Source organism: Pleurodeles waltl, chromosome 9 (assembly GCF_031143425.1).
Source record: "Pleurodeles waltl isolate 20211129_DDA chromosome 9, aPleWal1.hap1.20221129, whole genome shotgun sequence".
Lineage (NCBI taxonomy): Eukaryota > Metazoa > Chordata > Amphibia > Caudata > Salamandridae > Pleurodeles > Pleurodeles waltl.
In genome coordinates, this window is record NC_090448.1 from 985222546 (window position 1) to 985238054 (window position 15509).

Genomic DNA, 15509 nt, shown 5'->3' on the forward strand with positions numbered 1-15509 from the left:
AAAGCAGCTGGTGACTATTATTCACCTAGCCTCTCTCTTACCCTTGAAAAACAACAAGATAACTGACAAACCCACAGGAGTGCTTTTGGTAGCAACAATGAAACCAAAAGTAAAAGAATCAAGAAGTAACTGAGTGTGCCTGACAGAGCTCCTGCATTCAGGAGTGTTTGAAAGAAAACGATTGATTTAAATCGGGCCGGGGAGAGGATATTCTCAATGTAATACCGAGGGGGTGAGGGTGTAGGGCTGGGAGAACAGTTGGAGCCAACTGCCATGCTCTGGAAAAGTTGATTTTGTTGGATAATGAAGCGCATCTCGGTAGAAATCTGACAAATGTTAGTGCTTTTTTGGTGGATTATGGAAATCAATGTAAACTGTTGTGGAAGATTAGCAGGTGTGCTGCCAGTGAATGCAATCAGTTTAACTTTCATATAAGATCTGGAAGATGGCCCTATAAATAATGGGACAATTCGACCATTTAAATTTGAGCTCACAGCATACTTTATAACTTGTAGATTACTTCTCTAGAATGGTAGAGGTGTTGGGAATCCACAAGGTGACAACCGGGCTGCAACCAAACAACCAGAACGCTACTTAGGCAGATTGTGGCTGGTGTGATGTTGAACACAGAGTGATTAGTTAAATTGCTTGGATGGAAATGAAAATGTCACTTACCCAGTGTACATCTGTTCGTGGCATCAGTCGCAGTAGATTTGCATGTTTTGCAATAGCTCGCCATCTGGTGTTGGGCCGGAGTGTTACAAGTTGTTTTTCTTCGAAGAAGTCTTTCGAGTCACGGGACCGAGTGACTCCTCCTTTTGTCTCCATTGCGCATGGGCGTCGACTCCATCTTCGATTGTTTTTCCCCGCAGAGGGTGAGGTAGGAGTTGAATTGTAGTAATAGTGCCCATGCAATGGAGTGACTAAGTATGCACCTATTTAAGGTTGAGATGATACATATATAAATAATTGAAGGTAACTTCCAAACTGCTACAGGCTCCCGGGGAGGCGGGTGGGCACATGCGAATCTACTGCGACTGATGCCACGAACAGATGTACACTGGGTAAGTGACATTTTCAGTTCGATGGCATCTGTCGCTGTAGATACGCATGTTTTGCATAGACTAGTAAGCAGTTATCTCCCCAAAAGCGGTGGATCAGCCTGTAGGAGTGGAAGTAGTCTGAAATAATGTTCTTAATACGGCTTGACCTACTGTGGCTTGTTGTGCGGATAACACGTCTACACAGTAGTGCTTGGTGAATGTGTGAGGCGTAGACCATGTGGCTGCCTTACATATTTCTTGCATTGGGATGTTTCCTAGAAAGGCCATGGTAGCACCTTTCTTTCTGGTTGAGTGTGCCCTTGGTGTAATGGGCAGCTGTCGTTTAGCTTTAAGGTAGCAGATTTGGATGCATTTAACTATCCATCTGGCTATACCTTGTTTTGATATTGGGTTTCCTGCATGAGGTTTTTGAAATGCAATAAATAGTTGTTTAGTCTTTCTGATGTTTTTTGTTCTGTCAATGTAATACATCAATGCTCTTTTGACATCTAATGTATGTAGTGCCCTTTCAGCTACGGTATCTGGCTGTGGAAAGAACACTGGAAGTTCCACTGTTTGATTTAGATGGAACGGTGAAATAACCTTTGGCAAAAATTTAGGATTGGTCCTTAGGACGACCTTATTTTTGTGTAGTTGTATAAAAGGTTCCTGTATTGTAAACGCCTGAATCTCGCTTACTCTTCTTAGGGAAGTAATGGCGATGAGAAATGCCACCTTCCAGGTTAGGAACTGTATGTCGCAGGAGTGCATGGGTTCAAAAGGTGGACCCATAAGTCTAGTTAGGACAACATTTAGGTTCCATGAAGGAACAGGTGTGTTCTTGGTGGTATAATTCTCCTAAGGCCCTCCATGAATGCTTTAATGACTGGTATCTTATATAGGGAAGTTGAATAGGTAGTCTGCAGGTATGCAGATATTGCTGCAAGGTGTATTTTAATGGAAGAGAAAGCCAGGTTAGATTTTTGTAAGTGAAGCAAGTAACCCACTACATGTTCTGGAGTTGTGTGTAATGGTTGTATTTGATTAATATGGCAGTAGCAAACAAACCTCTTCCATTTACTTGCATAGCAGTGCCTGGTGGATGGCCTTCTGGCTTGTTTTATGACTTCCATACATTCTTGGGTAAGTTGTAAGTGCCCGAATTCTAGGATTTCAGGAGCCAGATTGCTAGATTCAGCGATGCTGGATCTGGGTGTCTGATCTTTTGGTTGTGCTGTGTCAACAGATCTGGCCTGTTGGGCAATTTGATGCAGGGTACTACTGATAGGTCTAGCAGCGTTGTGTACCAGGGTTGCCTTGCCCAAGTTGGTGCTATCAATATGAGTTTGAGTTTGTTTTGACTGAGTTTGTTTACCAGGTAAGGAAGGAGAGGGAGAGGAGGAAAAGCGTAAGCAAATATCCCTGACCAGTTCATCCATAGGGCATTGCCTTGGGACTGTTTGTGTGGGTATCTGGATGCGAAGTTTTGGCATTTTGCGTTCTCCCTTGTCGCAAACAAGTCTATCTGAGGTGTTCCCCAGAGTTTGAAATAAGTGTTCAGAATTTGGGGGTGAATTTCCCATTCGTGGACCTGTTGGTGATCGAGAGAGATTGTCTGCGAGTTGATTTTGGATCCCTGGTATAAATTGTGCTATTAGGCGAATTTGGTTGTGAATTGCCCAACGCCAAATCTTTTGTGCTAGCAGGCTTAACTGCGTGGAGTGCGTCCCCCCTTGCTTGTTTAGATAATACATTGTTGTCATGTTGTCTGTTTTGACGAGAATGTATTTGTGAACTATTATTGGTTGGAAAGCTTTTAGTGCTTGAAAAACTGCTAGAAGTTCTAGGTGATTTATATGCAGTGTTGTTTGATGTACGTTCCATTGTCCTTGTATGCTGTGTTGATCGAGGTGTGCTCCCCACCCTGTCATGGAAGCATCTGTTGTTATTACGTATTGTGGCACTGGGTCTTGGAAAGGCCGCCCTTTGTTTAAATTTATGTTGTTCCACCACAGAAGCGAGAGGTAAGTTTGGCGGTCTATTAACACCAGATCTAGAAGGTGACCCTGTGCTTGTGACCATTGTGATGCTAGGCACTGTTGTAAGGGCCTCATGTGCAGTCTTGCGTTTGGGACAATGGCTATGCATGAAGACATCATGCCTAGGAGTTGTAGTACCATCTTTGCGTGTATCCTTTGTGTTGGATACATGCGTTGTATGATGGTGTTGAAATTTCGAATTCTTTGTGGACTTGGAGTGGCTACTCCTTTTGATGTGTCTATTATGGCTCCCAGGTATTGTTGTACCTTGCGCGGCAGAATTTTGGATTTTGTGAAATTGACGGTGAACCCTAGTTTGAAGAGGGTTTGTATGATATGATTTGTGTGATTTGAGCACTGTATTAACGAATGGGCCTTGATTAGCCAGTCGTCTAGATATGGGAACACATGTATTTGCTGCCTTCTTATGTGTGCAGCGACTACCGCTAGACATTTGGTAAAGACTCTTGGTGCGGTTGTTAATCCGAAAGGCAGTACCTTGAATTGGTAATGTATTCCCTTGAATACAAACCTTAGGTATTTCCTGTGCGATGGGTGTATTGGTATATGGAAATAAGCATCCTTGAGGTCTAAAGTTGCCATGTAGTCGTGTAGTTTTATCAATGGCAATACTTCTTGTAGTGTGACCATGTGAAAGTGGTCTGATTTGATGAAAGTGTTCACTACTCTGAGGTCTAGGATTGGTCTCAGCGTTTTGTCCTTCTTTGGTATCAGAAAGTACAGTGAGTAAACTCCTGTGTTTATTTGTGTGTTTGGCACTAATTCGATTGCATTCTTTTGCAATAGTGCCTGCACTTCTATCTCCAGGAGATTGGAATGGTGTGTTGTCAAATTTTGTGCTTTTGGTGGTATGTTTGGAGGGAATTGTAGAAATTCTATGCAATAACCATGTTGGATAATTGCTAGAACCCAAGTGTCTGTAGTGATTTCCTCCCATGCTTTGTAATAATGACTTATTCTTCCCCCCACTGGTGTTGTGTGGAGGGGGTGAGTGACATGTGAGTCACTGTTTAGTAGTAGGGGTTTTGGGGCTCTGAAATCTTCCTCTATTTCTAGGGAATTGCCCTCCTCTATATTGTCCCCGAAAACCTCCTCTATACTGTCCCTGGTAACTGGACGGTGTTGCTTGTGAGGTGCTGGCTTGTGTGCTCTGACCCCGAAACCCCCCTCGAAAGGGTGTTTTACGGAATGTGCTGTAATTCCCTCTGCTCTGTGGGGAGTAGAGTGCGCCCATGGCTTTGGCAGTGTCCGTATCTTTTTTGAGTTTCTCAATCGCTGTGTCCACTTCTGGACCGAACAGTTCTTTTTCATTAAAAGGCATATTGAGAACTGCTTGTTGAATCGCTGGTTTAAATCCAGACGTTCGGAGCCATGCATGCCTTCTGATAGTTACAGATGTATTGTCCGTGCAGCTGTATCTGCAGCGTTCATGGAGGAGCGGATCGGGTTGTTGGAAATGGTCTGTCCCTCCTCAACCACTTGTTTTGCCCTATTTTGTAAGTCCTTGGGCAGATGTTCAATGAGATGTTGCATCTCGTCCCAGTGGGCTCTGTCATAGCGCGCAAGTAGTGCCTGGGAGTTCGCGATGCGCCACTGGTTTTCAGCTTGTGCTGAGACTCTTTTACCAGCTGCATCGAACTTGCGGCTTTCTTTATCTGGGGGTGGTGCATCTCCAGATGTGTGAGAGTTGGCCCTTTTCCTAGCTGCTCCTACAACGACAGAGTCTGGTGGCAGCTGTGTAGTGATGAAAACCGGGTCTGTAGGAGGCGCCTTATACTTTTTTTCCACCCTTGGTGTGATTGCCCTACTTTTGACCGGCTCCTTAAAGATTTCTTTCGCGTGCCGGAGCATACCAGGGAGCATAGGCAGGCTTTGGTATGAGCTGTGGGTGGAGGAGAGTGTGTTGAATAAAAAATCATCCTCGACCTGTTCTGAGTGGAGGCTTACGTTGTGAAATTGTGCTGCTCTAGCCACCACTTGAGAATACGCGGTGCTGTCTTCTGGTGGAGATGGCTTCGTAGGGTATGCCTCCGGACTGTTATCTGACACTGGGGCGTCGTATAGGTCCCATGCGTCTTGATCTTGGTCACCCTGGCTTATGGTGGTGTGAGTTGGGGAGTGTGATGGAGTTCGTGCTGGTGAGACGTTAATCACGGGCGGAGGAGAGGGTGGTGGGGTAACTCTTTTCACCACTTTTGGTTGTGGTGTCTGTTCAGTTTGGAACTCCAACCTTCCCTTTCTTCTAATGGGGGGAAGGGTGCTTATTTTTCCTTTCCCCTGCTGTATGAAGATACGCTTTTGCGTATGGTCCACATCAGTTGATTGTAGCTCTTCCTCAAACCTATGCTTTTGCATTTGGGAGGTTAGCGAGTGCTCTTCTGTATAAGAGCCTGGAGCTGGGTCGCTTGCAGTTTGTTTCGGCACCGAAACCCTGTCTGCCTGTTTTTTCGGCTCCGAGGTGACTTTTTTCTTTTTCGGGGCCGAAACCTCTCGGCGTCTATCTTCTTCGGTGCCGCTGTCTCGGCGTCGAGCCATGTCCACACCGGCATCTCGGTGTCGAGGCTTGTCTCCAGCACTTTCTCGGTCCCGAGAAGGCTGCGTGCCGGTGTCTCGACCGGAGTCGGACGATCTCGGCACTGTTTGGGCCTTTTTCGGTGCCGACGGTCGGTCACCGAATTTATGGGTGGAGCCATGGCCTGATGGCAGTGGCGTCCCCTGGGCCTTGTAAATCTTCCTCTGTGTGGTTTTCGACGTCTTACTCACGGTTTGTGTATCGTCGAATCCTTCGGAGTCCGATTCTTGGATCGAGAAGGTACCTTCCTCTTCCTGCTCCTCGAACTCTCAGTGGGCTGTCGGCGCGGACGCCATCTGAAGTCTTCTGGCTCGACGGTCTCGGAGTGTCTTTCGGGACCGGAACGCACGACAGGCCTCACAGGTGTCTTCACTGTGCTCAGGTGACAGGCACAGGTTACAGACCAAGTGTTGGTCTGTATAGGGGTATTTATTGTGGCATTTGGGGCAGAAACGGAACGGGGTCCGTTCCATCGGCGTTCTTCAGCACGCGGTCGGGCCGACCAGGCCCCGACGGGGGATCGAAAAACTACCCCGAAGGGCACCGGAGCTCTTCGATCTTCGATGCGGTGTTGAATCTAAGTACGCCGATCCCGAACGCAACAATACCGACGAAAATCTTCCGAAATTAGCTAATTCTCCGTTCCGAAACTCGGAGCGACAGGAACACGTCCGAACCCGATGGCGGAAAAAAAACAATCGAAGATGGAGTCGACGCCCATGCGCAATGGAGACAAAAGGAGGAGTCACTCGGTCCCGTGACTCGAAAGACTTCTTCGAAGAAAAACAACTTGTAACACTCCGGCCCAACACCAGATGGCGAGCTATTGCAAAACATGCGTATCTACAGCGACAGATGCCATCGAACAATGTGAAATCAAGATGGAACAACTTTTGATATGAAAGTAAGAAACAAAGAAATGACGAGTGGCAAGTATGAATGTGAGGTGATGTGAAGGCGACACAGGTCTGAGTTAGAAACCCTTGCATGTGCAGGCAAAGATTTGACAAAATGTATGCAAACTAAAAAAGTATGGCAAAGGGGCAGGTGCTTAAGGGGACATTCGTGACTGAAGCATGTTAAACAGAATACCTAACGTACAACATTCTTTTCTCTACTGAGTTCTGTGAGAGATTGGAGAGCGTTTATGAATGTAATTGTGAGCTATGTACAGTATGTAGCACTGGGTGTTAAAAGGTTTTTCGTATGTAGAGGAAAGAAAATGCAGCAAGGTTGTACCTTGTAGACTGCATGAATTCAATTATTCTTCTATTATCACGTTTTTAGGCAAGTTGCAGAATGTGGTGTCTTGCACTGTGCGGTACTGTAGGGCGTTTGTAATAAACCCATGTAGCGAATAGGTAGTCACTTCACAATAATGGGGTTGGAGCAAACTTACCCTACTTTCAATGATGGGGTAGGAGCACATACGTCCTAATCATAGCAACAGAATAGGGTTACCCATATCAAATTAAAATCTATGCCAATATGAGTGCACATCCATATATTAAGACAACTAAAGCAAGAAGCTTGTAGCATGTGTCTCTAGCAATGGGCCTGGATTGCAGACATACCTTGCCAGCAACAGCAACTGGTCTGTCGAAGATCCCATGCATGCCTAGTATGGCAGACTGCGGAGGATTGATGATTGGTGTCCCATACAATGAACCAAAAACTCCACCATTGCTGATCGTGAAAGTGCCACCATCCATGTCTTCAATGGCCAGCTCGTTTTTACGGGCCTGCAAGAAAAACAGCAGCGCTTTAGCAATGTTTCTCAGAAGTGACTATATGTGTTTACGTACAGTATATGTAGCTGCAAGTTTCAGAACAAGTAAGAGAATGTTTGATAAATGATTATTCACTACACTGAGGTGCAGGAACATATATTTTACACACCAGGGTCCACATGATCATCATACCCAGTACACTGCTGTATTAGAGTCAAAACACGAATTAATGGCAGAGATCTATCTTTTTCATCATGGTCTTCCTGGCTCATTTTTAAGGGCCTAAATTGCAGCATATTTAGCTCTGGTAAGCTAGTAAACATCTCTGAGCACATTTGTCCTACCCTCCAATCATGACAAGCCATAATTGGCTTAAGTTACTTTTGGGTAAAGCCACAATAACAATGTGTAAAAACAGCATTACGTGGCAAATAAACCAAATATTAAAAATGGGAATTATAGCAGCTTTGCAACACTCACATGAGGTATGTGTGAAAACATAATATCAGGGTAGCCACTACAACCTGAGTCGCAGTAGGCAGGGCTCACAAAATCATGAATATGTCACTAGACCTGCAGGTGGAATAACTCGAATAACCTACTCAACCATAACTGCAATGTACTTGACCCAAAAACGGGTCTCAAACTGTGTGATCCTAGGCAAATATTCTCACATATAAGAGCACCTACAAATATGTGAGCTCAGCATTTCCGCTGTACAAAAAAAACTCCTGTTTGATCAAATTGACTAACCATTTGCTTCATGTATAAAAATAATCGAGCCCACATATATGGGACACATGATCCATGACCAGCCTCTTAGTTTACTAATAGCATTGCTAACAGGGCAGGAGTGTTTCTCAATTTATGCTTAAACACTCACATTTAATAAATATATTACTTAAGCATGATGGGGCCCACATTGCCATTTACAGACAGTACAGTTCCAAGAAATGTCCAAAAACCTTCCCACTAACTTACAGCTTTACATATAAAACTACACAATGCAGTAGTTGCCAAGCTTTTGACTTCTGTGGGCCCTCATTTTATCATTACTGGAACCCAAGGACCCCAGCCTGAACATTGTTGATGATTTGAAACGCAAAACAATACAAAGAAATACAGAAACAAACATTCATCTAACTCATACACAAATAACACTTTAATTTGCAAACAAATATAATAAAAAAAATAAAAATATATAATTTTATTAGGAAGGCTGGAGCTTTTTTAAAGTCAACTGAAGCCACAAATTGTCCATATTATATTCTGTTTGATGCACCTACACTGCTTCCACGAATCAATCTGAGAATACTAATTTAATTTTAAGCCTCAAATTTCCAATTCCTTAACATTTACAGTACATAATAAAATGTAATGGTACGTTTCGTCACTTTATTTATATACACTTTATTAATCTGTTATTATTATTTAATTTTCTAAGCAGTCGTGGACCCCCCTGAGGAGGCTTTTCAGACCCCCAGGTGTCCCCGGATCACAGGTTGGGAACCACTGATATAATGCATTAACCTGAGAAAATTGGATTTCAGAAAAAAGTATTTATTCTTTGAACATCACCAAGTAAAGTGCTCCGATTTGTTTTCATCCTATTAAAATATTTTTTACATCACACAAAAGTACAAACAATAGCTTTCACAACTACTGAAATATATCTTGGAAATGTTTGTACAGTTGACTTATTTAAATGTTGTGTGTTAAGAAAAAACCTGACACCCAATAGCCTTTATTTCACACTCTTTCTACAGCACCTCAGAGTTCACCTTACAAAATCCTGGAACTCTGCAGTTAGAAGGAAAATTAATTATAAGACATACTGACATTTGACCTCTGTCTCTGAACACACCAAATGTGACAAGAACACGATTTAAAGACTTCTTTACTGCTCCTTGGCTTTCTGACAAACAGAACACGGAGTAGGGCTTCAAAATACCTCGACCTGATAAAATATGAAAGACAGTGAGCGAGCAGATTTTGCGAAGCCTGGTTGGCCAAAGGCTAAAGCAAGTACATGTCTGAAACAATCATCGGACACATTCAAAACGCCTGTTCAAACATTTAAGTGACCTTCAAAATAGATCGTGAAGCCCACAAGAACTAGATGTGTAATCGTTGGAATGAGACATGCCAAATAAGAGGCTGGCATGTTTCAGCAGAATCAAGTTTTTATTTTATTTTACTGGCTGGGACAGTCTTTATCCCATTTTAAAGCTTGTTTAAAGAATAAACATCATATTCCTATGGCCCCCAAACTAGGAAAAAGCTAGCCAATCCGCATGTGTAGGAAGTTGGCTCTGTATGCACTATTTCAAAGTAAGGAATAGTATGCACAGAGTCCAAGGGTTCCCCTTAGAGGTAAGATAGTGGCAAAAAGAGATAATACTAATGCTCTATTTTGTGGTAGTGTGGTCGAGCAGTAGGCTTATCAAAGGAGTAGTGTTAAGCATTTGTTGTACATACACACAGGCAATAAATGAGGAACACACACTCAGAGACAAATCCAGCCAATAGGTTTTGTTATAGAAAAATATATTTTCTTAGTTTATTTTAAGAACCACAGGTTCAAATTCTACATGTAATACTTTGCATGAAAGGTATTGCAGGTAAGTACTTTAGGAAGTTTGAATAATCACAATAGCATATATACTTTTCAAATAAAACACATATAGCTATTTTAAAACTAGACACTTAGTGCAATTTTCACAGTTCCTAGGGGGAGTAAGAGTTAGTTAGTTCTTGCAGGTAAGTAAACCACCTACGGGGTTCAAATTTGGGTCCAAGGTAGCCCACCGTTGGGGGTTCAGAGCAACCCCAAAGTTACCACACCAGCAGCTCAGGGCCGGTCAGGTGCAGAGTTCAAAGTGGTGCCCAAAACACATAGGCTTCAATGGAGAAGGGGGTGCCCCGGTTCCAGTCTGCCAGCAGGTAAGTACCCGCGTCTTCGGAGGGCAGACCAGGGGGGTTTTGTAGGGCACCGGGGGGGGACACAAGTCCACACAGAAAGTACACCCTCAGCAGCGCGGGGGTGGCTGGGTGCAGTGTGCGAACAAGCGTCGGGTTTGTAATAGGAATCAATGGGAGACCAAGGGGTCTCTTCAGCGGTGCAGGCAGGCAAGGGGGGGGGGCTCCTCGGGGTAGCCACCACCTGGGCAAGGGAGAGGGCCTCCTGGGGGTCACTCCTGCACTGGAGTTCCGATCCTTCAGGTCCTGGGGGCTGCGGGTGCAGGGTCTTTTCCAGGCGTCGGGATCTGAGAGTCAGGCAGTCGCGGTCAGGGGGAGCCTCGGGACTCCCTCTGCAGGCGTCGCTGTGGGGGGTCAGGGGGGACAACTTTGGTTACTCACAGTCTTGGAGTCGCCGGGGAGTCCTCCCTGAAGCGTTGTTTCTCCACCAGTCGAGTCGGGGTCGCCGGGTACAGGGTTGCAAGTCTCACGCTTCTGGCGGGAAACGCAGTCGTTTTAAAGTTGCTCCTTTGGAAACAAATTTGCAGTCTTGGGTGAACAGGGCCGCTGTTCTCGGGAGTTTCTTGGTCCTTCTAAAGCAGGGCAGTCCTCTGAGGATTCAGAGGTCGCTGGTCCTGGGGAAAGCGTCGCTGGAGCAGTTTTCTTCCGAAGGGGGAGACAGGCCGGTAGAGCTGGGGCCAAGGCAGTTGGTGTCTCCGTCTTCTCTGCAGGGTTTTTCAGCTCAGCAGTCCTCTTCTTCTTAGGTTGCAGGAATCTGAGTTCCTAGGTTCAGGGGAGCCCTTAAATACTAAATTTAAGGGCGTGTTTAGGTCTGGGGGGTTAGTAGCCAATGGCTACTAGCCCTGAGGGGTGGGTACACCCTCTTTGTGCCTCCTCCCAAGGGGAGGGGGTCACATTCCTATCCCTATTGGGGGAATCCTCCATCTGCAAGATGGAGGATTTCTAAAAGTTAGAGTCACCTCAGCTCAGGACACCTTAGGGGCTGTCCTGACTGGCTAGTGACTCATCCTTGTTATTCTCATTATTTCCTCCGGCCTTGCCGCCAAAAGTGGGGCCGTGGCCGGAGGGGGCGGGCAACTCCACTAGCTGGAGTGCCCTGTGGTGCTGGAACAAAGGGGGTGAGCCTTTGAGGCTCACCGCCAGGTGTTACAGCTCCTGCCTGGGGGAGGTGATAACAAAGCCTGCACTGGGTGGAGATGCTACTAGCCACAGAGTGACAAAGGCACTCTCCCCATGTGGCCAGCAACATGTCTCGAGTGTGGCAGGCTGCTAAAACCAGTCAGCCTACACAGGTAGTTGGTTAAGGTTTCAGGGGGCACCTTTAAGGTGCCCTCTGGGGTGTATTTTACAATAAAATGTACACTGGCATCAGTGTGCATTTATTGTGCTGAGAAGTTTGATACCAAACTTCCCAGTTTTCAGTGTAGCCATTATGGTGCTGTGGAGTTCGTGTTTGACAGACTCCCAGACCATATACTCTTATGGCTACCCTGCACTTACAATGTCTAAGGTTTGGCTTAGACACTGTAGGGGCACAGTGCTCATGCACTGGTGCCCTCACCCATGGTATAGTGCACCCTGCCTTAGGGCTGTAAGGCCTGCTAGAGGGGTGACTTATCTATACTGCATAGGCAGTGTGAGGTTGGCATGGCACCCTGAGGGGAGTGCCATGTCGACTTACTTGTTTTGTCCTCACCAGCACACACAAGCTGGCAAGCAGTGTGTCTGTGCTGAGTGAGGGGTCCCCAGGGTGGCATAAGATATGCTGCAGCCCTTAGAGACCTTCCCTGGCATCAGGGCCTTTGGTACCAGGGGTACCAGTTACAAGGGACTTACCTGGATGCCAGGGTGTGCCAATTGTGAAACAAAAGTACAGGTTAGGGAAAGAACACTGGTGCTGGGGCCTGGTTAGCAGGCCTGAGCACACTTTCAATTCAAAACATAGCATCAGCAAAGGCAAAAAGTCAGGGGGTAACCATGCCAAGGAGGCATTTCCTTACAGCATGCATGCCTTTCTGCAAGTTAATAAAGATGCAATTCAGTGGGAAGTTTTTGATATGAACGTCACAAAAATAATTTCTAGAAAGGACTCACCTCTGTCTAAAGCAGGCCAGCTCAATGAAATGTGCCAGGCAGGCCCTCCCTCTCCCACCTTCATGCTAATTCAAGTACTCCACATAGCTGACCTAAATGACATAGGCACGATAGCAGAATGCTAGAAGCTGGGCCCATCTGTTGCCATGTTGAACACTCCCTAAAATAGAGATTTTTGGACTGGTTTGACCGCAAGCCAACAGAAATGCTGCAAAGTTGGGAAGGGCATAACTTAACGGGGTAAGCAAATAGCATTTCAACAACCACTGCTGGGTTACTTCTATTTCTTGGAGCTTCCTCAATTTGCAACACATGACATGGACAAAGAGGAAAGAAAGTCTGTTATCTACTGTCTGCAGGAGAGAAGACTAAGGCCTTGTATCCTTGCCCTCCGTCGTACCAGACTTTGAATGCAATTCTCAAAAGGCCAGGTAAGCTAGCCTCCTGTGGTCGACGGGGAAATGCTGGATAAAATAAGGCACCTCAGATAATAAAACCAGTAGACTCAGTGGGGGGCTAGACTTTGGCTGTGGCCTTATAGAAAACTGACTTAAGTCGGTCTCACCATTGTTTCTGTATTTAGATCCTTCCAGAACAACTTCTGGAAGTGCTGTGGGTACATCTGAAAGTTACAAAACATTTGACAGAGCTGGGACTAGAGAGTTGGCTGTGGCCCTGGAGAAGATGGTTAAGGAAGTAAGTCTGTAGCTGCAATCAGCGTTCTTAGTGACCCAGAAGAGATCCTGGGAGTTCAGGAGCATTTGAGTGAACGGGCCTGTAATACAATAGATCTGCCCCTGCCCTCCAAACCTGCATGGGGCAGCGCAGTTTGTAGCTAAAAGCTTTTCATTTCTGGTAGAATGGTCTCTGGTGACCGATTTTGGTAATGCACATAGATCAACATTATCTTTGGCTTCCCCATTGGCTTATATGGATTTTTATTTTTTTGCATTTTCATTAACAATTGATTAACTCCTGATGCGCTTTACCAAGAATGGTCACCTTGTGTCACTATAATCTTTCTTGTTACTTAATTGATTTTGGAATTTTACAGTTTGATTTCTTGACTTTAAAGTAGTGTTGGTTCTGCTAAAATATGTTGCACGCTTTCTTTCAAAGAAGTCTGTCATTAGCCACTGCAACCTAGGGTAAGCACAGGATTCCTCACTGAAACCTGATTTTTACCGCTTAGGAACAGAGTTACTTAACTTTGAAGGAGCTCACCCATGTCTCTGTAAATAGTTGTAAGGAAATGCCTCCTTGGCATGGTTACCCCCTGACTTTTTGCCTGATACTGATGCTGACTTGACTGAGAAGTGTGCTGCGACCCTGCTAACCAGGCCCCAGCACCAGTGTTCTTTCACCTAAAATGTACCATTGTCTCCACAATTGGCACAACCCTGGCATCCAGGTAAGTCCCTTGTAACTGGTACCCCTGGTACCAAGGGCCCTGATGCCAGGGAAGGTCTCTAAGGGCTGCAGCATGTCTTATGCCACCCTAGGGACCCCTCACTCAGCACAGACACACTGCTTGCCAGCTTGTGTGTGCTGATGGGGAGAAAATGACTAAGTCAACATGGCACTCCCCTCAGGGTGCCATGCCAACCTCCCACTGCCTGTGGCATAGGTAAGTCACCCCTCTAGTAGGCCTTACAGCCCTAAGGCAGGGTGCACTATACCACAGGTGAGGGCATATGTGCATGAGCACTATGCCCCTACAGTGTCTAAGCAAAACCTTAGACATTGTAAGTGCAGGGTAGCCATAAGAGTATATGGGCTGGGAGTCTGTCAAAAACGAACTCCACAGCTCCATAATGGCTACACTGAATACTGGGAAGTTTAGTATCAAACTTCTCAGAATAATAAACCCACACTGATGCCAGTGTTGGATTTATAAAAAAATGCACACAGAGGGCATCTTAGAGATACCCCCTGTATTTTACCCAATTGTTCAGTGCAGGACTGACTGGTCTGTGCCAGCCTGCTGCTGAGAGACGAGTGTCTGACCTCATGCGGTGAGAGCCTTTGTGCTCTCTGAGGACAGAAACAAAGCCTGCTCTGGGTGGAGGTGCTTCACACCTCCCCCCTGCAGGAACTGTAACACCTAGCAGTGAGCTTCAAAGGCTCAAGCTTCGTGTTACAATGCCCCAGGGCACTCCAGCTAGTGGAGATGCCCGCCTCCTGGACCCAGCCCCCAGTTTTGGCGGCAAGTCCAGGAGAGATAATGAGAAAAACAAGGAGGAGTCACTGGCCAGTCAGGACAGCCCCTAAGGTGTCCTGAGCTGAGGTTACTCTGACTTTTAGAAATCCTCCATCTTGTAGAAGGAGGATTCCCCCAATAGGGATAGGAATGTGACCCCCTCCCCTTGGGAGGAGGCACAAAGAGGGTGTACCCACCCTCAGGGCTAGTAGCCATTGGCTACTAACCCCCCAGACCTAAACACGCCCTTAAATTTAGTATTTAAGGGCTTCCCTGAACCTAAGAATTTAGATTCCTGCAACTACAAGAAGAAGGACTGCAAAGCTGAAAACCCCTGCAGAGGAAGACCAGAAGACACCAACTGCCTTGGCCCCAGAACTCACCGGCCTGTCTCCTGCCTTCCAAAGAACCCTGCTCCAGCGACGCTTTCCAATGGACCAGCGACCTCTGAATCCTCTGAGGACTGCCCCGCTTCGAAGAAGACAAGAAACTCCCGAGGACAGCGGCACTGCTCCAAAAGAACTGCAACTTTGTTACAAGGAGCAGATTTAAAGACCCCTGCAACTCCCCGCAAGAAGCGTGAGACTTGCAACACTGCACCCGGCGACCCCGACTCGACTGGTGGAGAACAACCAACTCAGGGAGGACCCTCCGGCGACTCTACAACTGTGAGTAACCAAAGTTGTCCCCCCTGAGCCCCCACAGCGACGCCTGCAGAGGGAATCCCCAGGCTCCCCCTGACCGCGACTGTCTGAACTCCATTTCCCGACGCCTGGAAAAGACCCTGCACCCGCAACCCCCAGCGCCTAGAGAAACGGAACTTCTGTGCAG

At 46.2% G+C, this 15509-nt stretch overlaps 1 protein-coding gene across 1 annotated transcript in view; it reads right to left on the reverse strand.

Annotated features, from left to right (window-relative positions):
- The window catches only part of DLST (dihydrolipoamide S-succinyltransferase), a 160930-nt gene that overhangs the window by 31923 nt on the left and 113498 nt on the right, over positions 1–15509 (reverse strand). The window contains exon 14 of the mRNA XM_069208479.1: positions 7250–7417. Within this exon, the coding sequence (XP_069064580.1) occupies positions 7250–7417 (168 nt within the window). The remainder of the gene's footprint in view (positions 1–7249; positions 7418–15509) is intronic.